The following is a 15,498-nucleotide window of genomic DNA, read 5'->3' as shown; positions in this document are numbered from 1 at the left end:
TTGGCAATATGATACCGGTTATCTACCAGGAGAGACCGTCATTGCTAGCATTTGGTTGGGTATGTCATGCATTTGCATCAATATATATGTATTCACGACATATGCTTACACGAGCATACCATGCATAATTGATTACTATGAGGTCGAATGTCGGTCATGGAGGCTATAAGAGTTTCAGTGTCAGGTGGTTTCACTATTATTTTTTTACATCAGCTATGTATGATTCTACTTTTTGTCTTACATACCAGTACATTTTTATTCATACTGATGTCCTGTTTCCTGGGGACACTGCATTTTTGTTTCGTACGTGCAGGTCCAGGTAGGGACTTCGATCGACCCCTCCGCTAGGATTTTGGGGTTCAGCTGTGAGTTGGTAAGCTCCACCTCTTCCTGGAGCTTTCATAGGATGGTTACTTTTGTGTACAGTTTGGGTATAGTCGGGGCCTTGTTCTGACAGTGCTTATGACACTCTTAGAGGCTATTGTGGACACAGTATTCTTGGTTTCTTTTTGTAGCTTTCAGTCTCCAGCCCATAGGCTTGGCATATATATATATGTGTGTAGGCATGTATGTCTCCAATCTCGGCCTCGTCGGCCAGCTAGTACTTTATTATTTTGGCTCGTCTACCTTTGTTTATATGGCTTATTGTTATTCAGGTCATGACCTTAATGGTCCAGGCTTAGTATTTCAGATGTTGTGCTGCCCGATCTGTTGGGCCCCCGGTTTAGTTAGCTAGTATGTTTAGTGGCTAACTCGATCGAATACAGTATCGAGTGACAGTTGTGCCTCCCCTAGTTTGGAGCATGACAATTCTCTAGCCCCAAACTATGCCAACCGGAGCTCTTGTAGCTTCAGTAGCACCACTTAGTCACACTCTCATGACTCAAGGCTCCCAAGTTCACCCAACTCCAGTAGAATACCAATGGTACCCCAACCTCCTATACAACCCTTCATGTTTTACACCCAAAGACCACAGAATTTCCAATCACCCTACCCTAGAGCTGCAACATTTAACCACAATCCTTGAACACTCCATATAGCCAAGGCAGTAGCTATCCTGCCACTCAGCAACTAAGCTAAGGGTCATCAGTAGGATTGCAGCCCCCCTACACTTTATTTTACCAAACACGGTCATACCTCACTTCCTATTATACCCATAACACACATATACCACCACTTTTATACCACCAAATTCCTTATACAGTAACCCTTCCTCACTACCAGAACACTCCTGTTACCAATCAGCACCAACAGACCACAACCAATCCCTATTTGCCCTTACCTAACTTACCATTCACAAAATACAACAAGGTTGAATTTCTAAAGTTTAATAGGAAATACTTGAGGACATGGTTGTATAAGGTAGAACAGTTTTTTGCTGATGAGGAAGTTACAATCAAACAGAAGATGAAGCTCGTTTCATTGCACTTTGAGGGTGATGCCCTACAGTGGAAACTAGAATATATGAGGAGTAGAGGACACGTGCCTCTTCCAACTCGGGAAGAATACTTATGGGCTTTATGTGACAGCTTTGGGGCGAATATTCAGACCCATGATAGAACTTATGAATGTTAAGCACACAGGTTTAGTCAAAGACTATCAGAAGTATTTTGTTAGTGTAATGACCAGGATCAATTTGTCTGTGGAGCATGCTATCAGTATCTTTTTGAACAATTTGAAACATGAGCTTAGCAATGTAGTGAAGATAGGAACCCTTGTAGCCTGCCCCAAGCTTACTATCTAGCCAGGCTACATGAAGCTAGCTTTGTTGCACCAAAGAAAGACTATCAAAAGTGCATATGCAGGGCCTGCTTCCTCAAAAGGCTCTCAAGGTCAAGGTTCTGGAGGGATGCATAGAAGTAACTTGCCTAACTACAAGAAGCCAATCACTGTAGCTTTTAACAATAATAGAAGAAGGAGACTAACGCCAACAGAAATGGATGAGAAGAGAGCCAATGAGATGTGTTTTTTTTTTGTGATGAAAAATTTGTGTCTGGTCACAAATGTAAGGCAAAAGCAAATCTATTCTCTAGAGATAGGAGAAAAAGGCTTCACTACACAGGAAGAACCAGAGGAGCAGGAAGAGTGCCTTGAGGTTCAAGAGCTTGAAGAGGAACCAACTGAGAATTATGAAATTTCTCTACAAGCCCCGAATGGCTCAAAGGGGTACATGACACTCAAAATCCAAGGATTCACTGAGCAAAGACTAATTAGTGTTCTCATTGATTGTGGTTCTACCCATAATTTTATCAATGAGAAGGAAGCTATGAAGATGGGATGAAAAATTCATCAAATCAGTCCACATGATATCTCAGTAGCAGATGGGAGAATCATTCAATCTGTAAAAGGGAAGTAAAGAGTTCAAATAGTTAATGCAAGGAACCATGTTTCAGGATGAATTCTTAGTACTTCCTATAGGAAGTTTTGATATAGTACTTGGTATCCAATGGTTGAGTAAATTGGGAGACATCAAGGTCAATTTTGAGAAGTTGTGGATGCAATTTGTGTATCAAGGAAAAATTGTGACATTATAAGGGATCCAACCTTCTTTTAAAATTGTAGATGCCAAGGCACTCCACAAGATATCAGTGGATACTACTCAGATTTTCATAATCTGAGTTTGCATAGAGAAAAATGTTGAAGTTGACCAACCAGACATAGCTGCAGAAAGGAGAGTGGAAATTCAACAGTTGCTAGATGGATACAATGAGTTGTTTGAGGAGCCTAAACAATTACCTCCTTCCAGAGGAGTATTTGATCATCATATTCCCTTGTTAGAAGGAAGCAACCCTGTGAACTCAAGACCTTACAGGTACTCACCCATACAGAAAGATATGATAGAAAAGATGGTGCAGGAAATGTTAAGTCAAGGCATAATTCAGTATAGTTACAACTCATATGCATCACCTATGGTTTTGGTAGGGAAAAAAGATGGCTTTTGGAGATTGTGTGTGGATTATAGAGCTCTAAACAAGGTCACTATGAAGGATAAATTCCCAATACCCATCATTGAGGAGTTATTGGATAAATTAGGGGGCTCACAAATCTATTCCAAGATAGATTTAAGAGCTGGTTATCACTAGATTAGAATGGTTCCCTCAGATGTCCACAAAACAGCATTTAAAACTCACTCAAGACATTATGAGTACCCGGTGATGCCCTTTGGCTTAACCAATTTTCCTTCCAGCTTTCAGGGTTTAATTAATCACATTTTCCAAGAGTATCTAAGGAAATTTATCCTAGTATTCTTTGATGACATTTTGGTGTTTAGTAGGAGCATGGATAAACATCTACAACACCTCAGAGTTACCTTTGATCTGTTGGTTAAACATCAGCTATTTGCTAAAGAGAGCAAGTGTGTCTTTGCAGCTGATATGGTGGAATATTTGGGGCACTACATCTCTGTTGAAGGTGTGGCCACAGACCCAAAGAAGATAGAAGCTATTTAGACATGGCATGTGCCCATCAATCTCAAATAGTTAAGACGGTTCCTAGGTTTGGTTGGGTACTATAGAAGGTTCATTAAAAGGTATGGATCAATCAGTAAGCCACTCACTGAGCTATTGAAGAAGGACAACTTTATATGGACTGATCAAACCACTAAGGCATTTAACAGATTGAAGGAAGCCCTGACCTCAGCACCAGTACTGGTGCTTCCTGACTTCTCAATACCATTTGAAATAGAGACTGATGCATGCAGCATGGGCATTGGAGCTATATTAATGCAGAAGGGGCAGTCTGTTGCATACCTAAGTAAAGGGTTATGTCACGACCCATTTTCTGAACAAGTCGGGACCGGCATTCGATCACTAAACATGACCGAGCGAATCATCTCTGCTTATCAAATCTATTATAACCCCAAACTTTATATGCAACAAGGCAATACTCTAACCAAATGCTTTTGATTAATTTTAAATATTTAAATAAATCAACTCCAAAACTTTATTCATAGTAACCAATAAAATACTGCTAAGTTATTATCAAAAATATCTGAATCTTAACCCAACGACTATGTCTATGAAGCCTCTACTGATAAACTGACGCACTGCTCAGGACATGAGATTTCCTGGTCAGTCTCTAAGTAACAAAGAAATAACTAAATAAAGATGACTCTAAGGAATACTCCACGAACAAAAGCGGAGCTCACCAATAGCACTGGAAGAGAAGGAAGTCCTATCTCGTAACTTGCTCGCCTGCAAACCCGGTTCCTACGTTGTACCGCAGACCAACGTAGGTTCCCAAAAGAGAATGTCAGTACCATCTATTTTACTCAGTGAGCCTCAACAACAGGGGCGAAACTTCAATAACATATACATTATGAGCAAAGGTTCTAAATGCATGTAAAACATAAAGCTTATAAGAATAATTCTAAATAATTGCATAATAGCAATTTATGAATATTCTAAAAGAAATTCTTTTATTTTTCTTTCTTATAAAAAAATACTTCACTTTATACTTTGGGAGTTCCAACTATCCTAACTTAATTCTGTCTGAGTCACCGTGTGATCGGCATGGGTTCGATCCCAACCTGATCGAATAGGCCCAATCCACGAGGTGTCACTCGCTTCATGGTTCTCAGTGCTCATATTTCATACCTTATCATGGCTAAGTAAATTCTCAGCAACGAAACCCTCGGCTCGTGTGCTCCCTACTTTGGCACAAGTAGTTTCAGGAAGTCAACGCTTTGGTCAGAACCTTAGGCCTGGACGATGACCCCTTCTCAAAATAAAGGATACTCCCAAAATTCTTTTCTTTCTAAAATTTCTTCTTGTGACTTTTCAAGTCTAAATCTTTTATACATACTCATACTGGTATCCTTAAATGTAAGACTTGGTATAAGAATGAAATAAACATTTAAAAGTATTTATAAAAGTTTTTGATCCTTTATGATTTTTCAACATGAAAATGGCATATAAGATAACATAAAAATCTGAAATTTATGCATATATATCCAAATAATCATCTAAACTTTAGCTAGAAAATAATTCTAAGTTAATAGGTACTTACTACTCCAATTAAGTATATATTAACTCTTTTATGCAATTCATCAAACACCTTGTGTGTGTGCTTTTGTGAGTTAAACCACTTTAGTAAAGGGTTATATCAACTCACCTCAAAACTTCTCGAGCCAATGCATAGACCCCAGTCTAATTGACACCAGTCAAACAATCGATTCTACAACAACCAGTGTATTTTAATCAATTTTAAAGTTTCACACCTAAACATGAAATTTATTGTTGATATGGAAAAACAAGGGAATTAACTATTCATCTCTTACCTATTACTACTGTAGGGTAATTGAGAATAGAAAATTTTGTATACCTGAGTAAAAAAAATAAGTGAGTTATGAAGAACCCTAGAATTTTCGTTTCCCTGCATGAATACTTGGTGCCTGTGTTTCTCGATCAAACAGAATGTTAATTCTGTTTGCTTTTGTAAAGTATTCACGCCTCTGTGAGGCTATTATGTTTGGTCCAACAGCCCTTTATGGCCTTACTTGGCACGTGCTTCCCCTTTTCTTTTTCTTTTTTTGACTTAAGTAGTATTTTATTACACATACTTTTAGTAATTACTAACATTAAAAATTATTAATATTCCTCTAATTGTATATCCAATTATTTAAGTGTGTGTGTGTGTGTGTATATATATATATATATATTTATTTATTCACTATAGGCAAGACAAAAATAATAATAATAATTTAATTCTATAATTAGCGTGTCTCGAAACTTTATAAATTTGAGGAGTGTTATAGGTTATCTCCTAGGAATTAGTCTTTATCAGTATATAACAAGAAGTTATTGGAATTGGTCATGGCAGTCTCTAAATGTAATCAGTATCTAATGGGTAGATCATTCACAGTGAAAACAGACCAAAAGGCATTAAAGTTTCTTCTTGAACAAAAGCTACATACAGGTTCTCAACTAAAGTGGATCACTAAGTTGATGCAATATGACTTTACCATTGAGTACAAAAAGGTAAAAGAGAACAAGTCAGCAGATGCATTATCCAGATTACCTTTGGTGGAACTAGCTGCTCTAACTCTGTCCACAATCAAGACAGACTTACTAAGCCAAATTATGCAAAGCTGGTCACTAGATGATGAACTCATTAGCCTAATCCAAGAACTCAAAGAAAAGAAATCTGAGGTGAAAGGGTACTCATTTGTACATAAACAACTGAGAAAGAATAGGAAGTTGGTAATAAGACCTGATGGGCAGTTAAGGAAGGAGATCATGAGATTGTGGCATAACTCAGTCAGTGGAGGACACTCAGGTATTGACCACACTTACAGAAGAATTGCTGCTCTTTTTTATTGGAGAGGTTTAAAGGAGGATGTTCAAACATATGTCAAAGAGTGTGGAGTGTGTCAAAGGCACAAACATGAGACAGTACCTTACCCAGGCCTACTGCAACCACTCAGGTTGCCTTATATAGCATGAAGTAGCATAAGTATGGAACTTATTGAGGGTTTACCAAAATCAAAAGAAAAGTCGGTTATTTGGGTAGTGGTGTACAGGCTGACTAAATATGCTCATTTCTTAGGGCTCTCACATCCTTATTCAAATAAAGATCTTACAAAGATATTCATGGAGCAGATTCATAAGTTGCATGGGATGATAGAGGATATAGTAAACGATAGAGATCCTATCTTTACTAGCAAATTGTGGCAAGAATTATTTTCTATGCAGGGAGTTACTCTTAGTACTTCTACAACATACCACCTTCAATCAATTGGTCAAACAAAGGTGGTAAATAGATGCCTCGAAACCTACCTCAGATGCTTTTGTTCTGACTCTCAAAAGGACTAGTATTCTTATGTGACAGCAGCTGAATGGTGGTACAACACCATCTTTCATTCTTCAATACAGACCACTCCCTATGAGGCACTGTATGGACAGTCACCACCTCTTCATTTGCCTTATGTGGCAGGAGACTCAACTGTAGAAGAGGTTGATAAAAGCTTACTAACAAAGGAGTTTAAATTTCAACTTCTGAAATACCATTTGCAAAGAGCTCAATAGAGGATGGTTGAACAGGCCAACAAACATAGGCTCGACAAGCAATTCAAAAAAGGTGATTGGTATACCGCAAAATACAAACATATGAGCAAGTGACCATGTCTGGTGCTCATTTTTCTAAACTTTCAGCCAAATATTATGAGCCATATCAGATACTGCAGAACGTAAGAGAAGTAGCCTATAAGTTATCACTGCCTCCTCAACTCCTCTACCCCACTTTTCATGTATCTCAATTGAAGCCTTGTTATAAACTACCAGAAATAATCGCGCACCCCCCTGTGTTTGACCTCTCCAGTCCCTATTGTCCTCACCCTTCACTGATCCTAGATAGAAGAATGGTTCAAAAGGGAAACAAGGTCATCACTCAAGTGTTAGTCCAGTGGGATCAAACAGGTTTAGAACAAGCAACATGGGAGGATAACCAATCTCTTATGATTCGATTCCCTTCTTTCCTTCCTTGGGACAAGGAAGATTTCAACGAGGGGGATCTGATACGAGCTGAAGAGTGTGTAGCTTCTGAAGGTTGTACGTTAAGCTTAAAAGATAAGACGTGGCAGTTAAGTTAGTTATTTTAGAGGATTGGAACTAAGTTTTGAGTTGGTCAGTTAGGTCCTTTTATAATTATTTTATAGTTATCACTAAATGCACATTGACCCAGCAATTGTCCTTGTATGTTATTAATGGGGTCCAGTAGGAAGATAAGAATTGCCACAAAGGAGCATAGGACAACTATTGATTCCTTTTTACTTCTTTCCTTTATGAGCATTGTACTAGAGTCCCTTTTACACAATGAATTAAATCCTATCTATTTTTGCTCTGTATTTTCCTTTCATTAGCAGCTTTATCTTTCATTTTCCTTCTTTAATTTACTATTTCATTGCCGTTCATATCAGTATGTCTACTTTTTTCGCTCTTTAAGTCCCCCTACAGCAGTGTAATTTGATCCTTTTTCACAATATCCATAATTGCCTATTTAAGCAGCAAGAAAAATAATAAGAAAAAGGACAGTGACGTGAACTTTTTGGAAATAAACCTCACCACTAATCTCACAGGCGGAGGACAACTTGAATGGCTACAATTGGAGACAGAATATCTCTTACACTTAACCCCATATAGCCTTTTTATTTCTTTTTGCCCATAAATGATCAAGAAAGATGGAATATTGGTCATCTCTGTACAACAAAAATACTGTAATTGGAACTTCAGCTTTCTTTCCAACAACTCCTGAGAATATTTACTCCCACACTTTTCCATCAACCTCTTCTTTTCCTTTGACTTCTACACACCACTTTGCTTCCCTTTCTTCTTCTTCTTCCTCGAAAGCCAAGTGTTATGGTCAGAATTATGGTAATGACGAACCCCTCAATGCTTCTTTGGCATATGATGTTCTTGGTGTTGCTCCTAACTGCTCTGCTGATGAGCTGAAATCCGCTTTCCGGAATAAGGTAATACTACAAATTTTGCATTTGTGGATAAACCATTCAAGAATCCATGTCTATTGTCCTGTTTTTTCTTTTGATTTCTGAAAAAAAAAAAAAGGTTTGTCTTTTTTACTTTTCTGTGCTTGCAAGGTTCATACTTAAAACTGCTAGTGATGATTTTTTTTTTGTTTGGTTTAATAATTAATGGATACAGGTTAAAAAGTTTCATCCTGATGTAAGGAGAGATGGGGATAGAGATAAAATGATTCGCCTAGTCATTCAAGCCTATGAGGTAAATTGTCCTAAGAGCAAACAAATCATCCAATTTGAGTTGTAGAACATGCAGGAAAATCCAAAGTATAAGCAAGAATTTATTATGATATCAAGTGAGTAATATGCAGGCAGTAAGATAGTAAAGCTGCAGCTAGATAGTCCTCTAATACCAGTTTTTTCAGGTTTAATAAACTGGTTTAATGGAAAGCAATTCAGGGAGACTCTGTCCTTAGTTATAAGATTTGGTTCCAAAGTCCAAACTGTTTCATAAAACCTAAGAATATAATATAAGGCCTATTAGATTTATAGAGGAAATGCCAAATCAGGATGCTATCTTTTGGTTGCTTAAATTTTCTTTCTCAAATGATAGCTGACTTTTATCTTTTGAAATGAAAGCAGATGTTGTCCAACTTCACCAAGTCAGAGATCATTGAAAGGTAAATTGGGGCTATAAGTTTATAATCTTATTGAATCTAAATCCTGAAATTCCATTCAGTTGAATAGTCACAACCCAATCTTGTGATAATTGCTGCAACATTCCTCTGCTCTGCTTTTCTTTTTCTTTTTCTTTTTTTTGGAGTAGTGGTCCTTCATATCCGAGGGTCTATCGAAAACAGTATCTCTACCTTTATAAGGTAGGGTTAAGGTTTGCGTGCACGCTACCCTCCCCAGACCCCACCACTTATGGGATTACACTAGGTTTTTTGTTGTTGTTGTTGTTGAGTAGTGTGCTTCAGGTAATATTTTTTTGTCATATTCACTGTTTGAGTTTTACAGGGAATGCTTGGATCCATTTGATCAACCAGAATGTGAAGCATTTGATCTCTTTGTTAACGAAACAGTTTGCATTGGAAAAGGTAACAACTTCAAAAATCTGTTGTAGCCTGCAAGTGATTCTTCCTGTAGGCTATCTTTTGGAAGCACATTCACTTTACTGTCAGAATGATACGATGTAGAATTTGCATAGTTCCTGATCTCTTTCTTTCATGATATATGCAGGCTGTCCGTTTTCATGCGCTGAGAAAGCACCTCATGCGTTCACTTTTTCCACTTTAACGGGAACTGCATGCGCTACTTCTCAAGGTCTATAGTTGTACTAGATACTGAACTCCTTGTTACTATCATCAGAAAATTAGCCTGCTAACAGGAAAAGATTTGTAGTGAAAAATAATGCTTTTTAGTGAATGGAAAGGAAACATAGTAAACACTGAAAGACAATTATACAGTTGCTTTGGTTGGTCTATATAAAGAAGGTTTTATCCTCTTAGTTTTATCTAGCTAGTGAACCAAAAGTTGTACATATTCAGGACATGGTGAAGATTATCAAGTCCATCTTGCAGTTGGTCAATGCCCCAGGAGTTGCATTCATTATGTTACACCTTCTCAAAGAATAATTCTTGAAGAGCTACTTGGCAGGTATTTTTACTCCTCGACTCAACTTCCGTCCTGCTTTTGTAAAAAATGGTAGTGGGCGAACTTTCCAACAAGAAGAATCCCAAAACGAAAAGAAGTTTATAGATATGTTTACATGGATAGCATCTATATGTTATAACAGTGCTCTCTTCTTGGCTTCAAGCCGTTGGAATTGTATTGTGATTTTCTTATTTGCTGCTGCTGCTGCCCTTTCTTCCTTTTTATCATTAATTTTGTGTCGTTTTTTATTTTGTAGCATCATGAGCACACCTTATGATACATCAGCAGAAGCAGACTTGCTATATTCTTTAATTGTAAAAGCCCGATTTGAGAACAATCGCTACCAAAAGCCCAAGAAGCAACCTAAGGCCTCAACCAAACATGTAGACTGGTTCTAAATCTTGAAAATCCTCCTAGGAGACCACCTTGTGTGGAAAAACTTGCAAGTTGAACAGAGACTACCACCTCAAATGCTATGCAATGCTGAAGTTATCACATGGACCATAGGAGAAATGTTATTTAAGTCACAGACTGTCAACCTTATGCTATGTTACCAAAGTCCTTAAAATGGTCTGCACTATGCAGCATATGAGATGCTGGGATACACACCAAGCGTCGGGGAAAAGCAGCTGCAACTGACTGAATATTGGGTGATATGATATTGATGTACAAGTGGAACATTACAAATTGTACTAGGAAAATTCACTCTGTTACATAAAATATTTTTACACTGTCAGGGTATAAACTACTGTACCGGGTAACCTGCTTTATTTTTTAGTTTACTAATCCCACCTTTTATGGACTGTTACCTTGTAGTTATGTTTAAGTGACCTCATAGTATAAAAAGTTAAAACTCTCTCCGGAAAGCTACCAGCTTTATATAGCAAGAGAAATAGTATATTTTTACTCTGTCTGCAACCCGCTCCCACATTCTAAGTTTGAACAGACCTCATAAGATCACACCATCATCAGATTCTCGTCTCAGAAGTTCTGAAGTAGCTTTCTCTTAGCACAAAACTCTAGTCCACTATGTAAAGTCATCTCAAATTAAACTCTTCCCAAGTAGACTAACATATTCCTCTGTTCTAACTAATATTCCTTTTTCATTTTATTAGATGATTAAATTTTTCCTATAACAAGTTAAATAGTTGAAGATTTTTCCAGATTACTGACCTTTCCACTAATCGCAATCCATCCAAGGATGATACTTTTCTTGATATAGATTATTGTATAAAAATATATACTTCCTGTGTAAGCATTAGCGTACCAAACTCATACGAAGCTTTTGAGGAGAAAGACAGTATTAGTCACCATACTTGGTGCATGAGCTCATTTTCAGGATTGCCATTCTCTCAATTTGGAGCTGTAGCTTCGATCTTTATTTCCTTGGTTTCCATAGCTTTTATCTTCTGTGCAAAAGCATGCCATTTTCTTAAGCCTATGAGAATGTATGCAGTTAAACATTCATTTAAAGAGGTTCACGAAATGATAGATTGAACCTAGCCAAACTATACACTGAAAGTAAATTTCATTCGTCAGAAAACCATTATTATTTACATTATTGAGGAAGTACCTCACAAGTTCACAAATCAAATTATACAATCTTTAAAGTAATAGAAGGGATGAAAAAAGGGAAAAGTACTCTTGTTGTACTATTTTAACAAGGACATTAAGAAAATATCTTCAACAGAAAAGAATCCCTCAAATTTCAAGCGCAAACCATGATTACGCTCATTTACATTCCCTGAACTCAGAATTGCATTGATGTGGTTGAAGCTCGTGGTCTCTGTTTGAGTCCACTCATCATCATCTTCATCCCGTCAATCTTCTGTACAGACTTTTTGCTCTTTAACGGTGAAGCTAACCTACTTGCCAATCTTGATGGCGAAAATGACCTCAATTTGGAGGGTGAAGAAGCTAGCTTGTTTGCCAATCTTGATGGAGAAAATGACCTTCTCAATTTGGCAGCTGTAGACATCTTTGGAGACCTCTTGCTCAAACTTGTTGCTCTAATAGGAGATGTCAAAAATTTTGGAGGACTCCTGATTTTCACTTGAAACTTTGACGCTTTAGGTGGGGACTTCACCAATAACTTAGTGCTCAAACTTGTTAATCTGGTAGGAGAAGATACAAAAAGTTTTTGAGGGCTTCTGTTTTTCACTTGAAGTGTTGAGGACTTGAGCGGAGACTTCACCAAGAACTTATGGGGTGTTTGTCGATTTCTTGCAATCACCGGAGACTTTGTTTTGGTGAGTTTCTGCTGCTGTGAAGTTGGTGATGAATGGAACAATGGGTTTGGGAAAAGAACAGTCTTTTTCACCCATGGCCTATTCCTAGGGGACACTCTATTCGCAATGTACTTGCAATCTTCTTTCTCACATTCCCTCTTCTGCACTGGAGAAACCTTGAAGTTTATTCTTGATTTTGCTCGTTGTTGTTTTGATGGTGTATCGAACTCAGACCGCATTGTTTGCAAGGTTACCTGTTTCTCTCTCTTTCTACGTGATCGGAGCTCAGAGTTTTCGGGGCTTGGCTTCTGATTTTTCCTGATTGTGAGTGGAGTTTTAGGGTCTGGTTTTGTTCCCTTGGATCCTACTGCTTCCACTATTTCTCTAGCAAATTGACTTGCCTGTTTAATTTCAGCCACTGTCTCTCCCAGAAGCATTGCTGGTAATGACATTCGCTGCCATTCCCCTGCTCCCACCAAGTCACAAAAACATCAACAATTTTGACACAATTTAGGAAACCAGAAACACAAGTTACTAATTATAAAAGACAGAAAGTTACCTGCATTTGTGGGCAATTTCCCTGGAGGAGATTTGCGGGAAGTAGCATTCTTGATCCTTTGAATTGGTATAAGAAGAATTGTGTTACACAAGTTAAGAGGACATTAATTAAATTGTAAAAAAGAAAAGGTACAAAAAAATCAGCTAGATTTGAATAAGTAGTTCTATATTTTTGTACCTCAAAGATTCTTGTTTGCATCTGAGGCTAGTCTTCAAATAGCCTCTGGTGCTACGAGGACTGAGAGTTACACCAGAAATAACCTTATTACCACCTGTAACTGTGTACTGAAGCTCTTGCAATCGAGCCATACACTTGTCCACCTTCAACCAAAATCACCTCACAAAAATCAGCTAAAGTTTTGCAATTTTCAACACCTTTCTAGCAAAAAGATGATCCTTTTAGAACTACCAAACTTTGAGGGGGGGGGGGGGGGGTAAATTTCAGAAACAGCAAAGAGCCATGACTGAGATCAAAATATTTTATTATCTGAAACCAGAAGATCCCAATGATTAATCAAAATTATGAGTCTGACACCCAGAATAATATTGAGGGAAGTCAATAAGAAAGATTTTTCAGAAAGAGCAGACGCCATAGAAAGATGAAACCTTTAGTATTAGAGACACCATAAAATTACACAACATTGAAGAAATTATTAATACATCTAATTGAACTTTATAAGTCCAAAAGAAAGAGCCATTCCTCAATCCCAAAAAAAACTCAGATACAAATGAGAACTCATTTCTCAGAATTCAGTCTGAAATCAAAGGATCTTACTTTAAAGATCCCCCAATTGACAGAATTGAGCTCTTATAACTCAACAAAAAAGAACCCAATTCACAAAAGTAAGAAATACCCAGCACTGATACTTCAATAGATTTCCTTATTCACTTTTGAAACATAAGATAACAAGTTTTTTCAAAAAAAAAAAAGATCAAAAGAAGAGGAGGAGTGGGGAAACCAGTAGTAATAAACAAAGAAGAAAAAGTTGTTTTTTTTCTTGCTTGTAATGATGAAAGGACACCACCAACCTTGTTAAGAGTTTCTCTAAGAAGAATGGGGTTAAGAGGAGGAGGCACCACCATTTCCTTGTGAAGCTGCAACCTTGGTGGGGTTCTTGCTACCATTTTCGCTTTCACTTCTCAACCCAACGAAAAGAGAAGTGTGGGTCTCTTCTTTCTATACGCTCCTCAAGACTCCCTTTGTCTCCGTAGTGGAAGTCAATATAGTGTTTTTGTGGGGGGGTGGGTGTTCGGAGTAGGGGGATAGGTGTTGAGTTTCTACATGAAGCAGAAGTATACAAGGAAAAAGGTGTCTTGACTTTTGTTGCCAACGGATATTTGGGTTCTAACGGTCGAATTCATCGCCGCAAATGAATGGAAACGGCTCATTTGAGATTTTATATTTATTTGCTTCTTTATCTTGTAACTCCTGGGCGGATTACTTTATTTGAAATGAAATATTTGGGTTGTACGCAATTGTATTCATATGTATTCGCATCATGTATTCATGAATACACTAATGACAATCACCTTAAAAATAGGTATGTCACTGTCTAATAACGGAAATAGATACACTCCTAATATAACTTAATAAAGTCAATTCTAACATGCCTCATTATCAACCTAATTAATTAGAATGACTTTTCAGTTATACACTCCTAATATAACTCAACAAAATCAATTCTAATTTTTCACTGTATTTCTATTTGTATTCAGTGTATTCTACTGTATTTCACTATATTTTAAAATTAAATGTATTCAATATTTATATTATGTTCTATTTCAATATTTGTATTCAGTGTATTTCAATGTTATATCATGTATTCATGCATACTGTATGTACAATATGCATGAATACAGGTGTATTCATCTGTATTAAAAATATAGACCTTCGAAATACATAAATACAGGCAAAACAAATTATACAAAAATACAATATGTTTGAGTGAATTTGTACAGAATACAATGTATTTGTATCATTGTATGTGACTAAATAGCAAAGAAGAGAAGAAAGTTCGTCGGACCCGTACAACAAATTTCTGATAAGAGTTCATCATATTGCTCCTTTCCGTTCGAAAAATTCACTCATTTCTGTTTCCTGGCTGCCTTCTGCTATATTCTAATGTCTCGTCAGTCATCAATACTAGGGCGTGTATCTTGAGTTGCTCGAAGAGAGAGAGAAAGAAGAAAAATTTTGAGAGAGAATAGTGTGTTAATTGAAAGAAAGAAAAAGGAAAAATATAAATAGCATATTTCATGCCTCAATGGTAGTATATACCACAAATACCCATTTTGCTATAAAATATAAAAGGTAGTTATAGAAAATAATATTTTAAAATAATTTTGGTTTATAATAAATAGGGTGTATACTTTGTTACAGGAGGTAAAATTTCCAATTATAATGGGAAAGGGGGATTGTTACACAAATAGTCGGCCAAATTCAAGGTTTACTTTTTCTAACGGTATACATAGATTATATATTGATTATATATTGTTATATATATTATCTATGAATTATACATATATAACACAACCGCCCGTTATTTTTAGTTTAAGAGATTAGGTGAGTGACTATGGGTTAAT

General features: G+C 36.9%; 3 protein-coding genes across 4 annotated transcripts; 2 read left to right on the top strand and 1 right to left on the bottom strand.

The window, feature by feature from the left end:
• The first annotated feature begins 5,813 nt into the window (after positions 1 to 5,813).
• LOC142162304 (uncharacterized) lies at positions 5,814 to 7,025 on the top strand. The gene is made up of 3 exons (XM_075218642.1): positions 5,814 to 6,276; positions 6,547 to 6,752; positions 6,873 to 7,025. Exons 1-3 carry the CDS (start codon positions 5,814 to 5,816, stop codon positions 7,023 to 7,025), a joined length of 822 nt encoding a protein of 273 aa, XP_075074743.1.
• A 1,018-nt stretch (positions 7,026 to 8,043) lies between these two features.
• Positions 8,044 to 10,931, top strand: LOC107799967 (chaperone protein dnaJ C76, chloroplastic). Of its 2 annotated transcripts, XM_016623112.2 has the most exons (7): positions 8,047 to 8,467; positions 8,658 to 8,735; positions 9,116 to 9,153; positions 9,494 to 9,573; positions 9,716 to 9,799; positions 10,024 to 10,132; positions 10,386 to 10,931. In XM_016623112.2, exons 1-7 carry the CDS (start codon positions 8,177 to 8,179, stop codon positions 10,525 to 10,527), a joined length of 822 nt encoding a protein of 273 aa, XP_016478598.1. In that variant the 5' UTR covers positions 8,047 to 8,176; the 3' UTR covers positions 10,528 to 10,931. The 2 variants fall into 2 exon arrangements, with proteins under 2 accessions (XP_016478599.1, XP_016478598.1); XM_016623113.2 differs by lacking the exon at positions 8,658 to 8,735 and having other exon boundaries at positions 8,044 to 8,467.
• Positions 10,932 to 11,655: 724 nt separating this feature from the next.
• LOC107799968 (putative microtubule-binding protein TANGLED) lies at positions 11,656 to 14,180 on the bottom strand. The gene is made up of 4 exons (XM_016623114.2): positions 13,945 to 14,180; positions 13,094 to 13,236; positions 12,917 to 12,972; positions 11,656 to 12,823 (listed from the first exon to the last, which is right to left on the bottom strand). The coding sequence occupies exons 1-4, from the start codon at positions 14,038 to 14,040 to the stop codon at positions 11,880 to 11,882; spliced, it is 1,239 nt and encodes a 412-aa protein (XP_016478600.1). The 5' UTR covers positions 14,041 to 14,180; the 3' UTR covers positions 11,656 to 11,879.
• Between the last annotated feature and the right edge of the window lie 1,318 nt (positions 14,181 to 15,498).

The sequence above is a fragment of the Nicotiana tabacum genome, chromosome 7 (assembly GCF_000715075.1).
Source record: "Nicotiana tabacum cultivar K326 chromosome 7, ASM71507v2, whole genome shotgun sequence".
NCBI classification, from domain to species: Eukaryota; Viridiplantae; Streptophyta; class Magnoliopsida; order Solanales; family Solanaceae; genus Nicotiana; species Nicotiana tabacum.
This window is presented reverse-complemented; position numbering and strand designations above follow the sequence as displayed.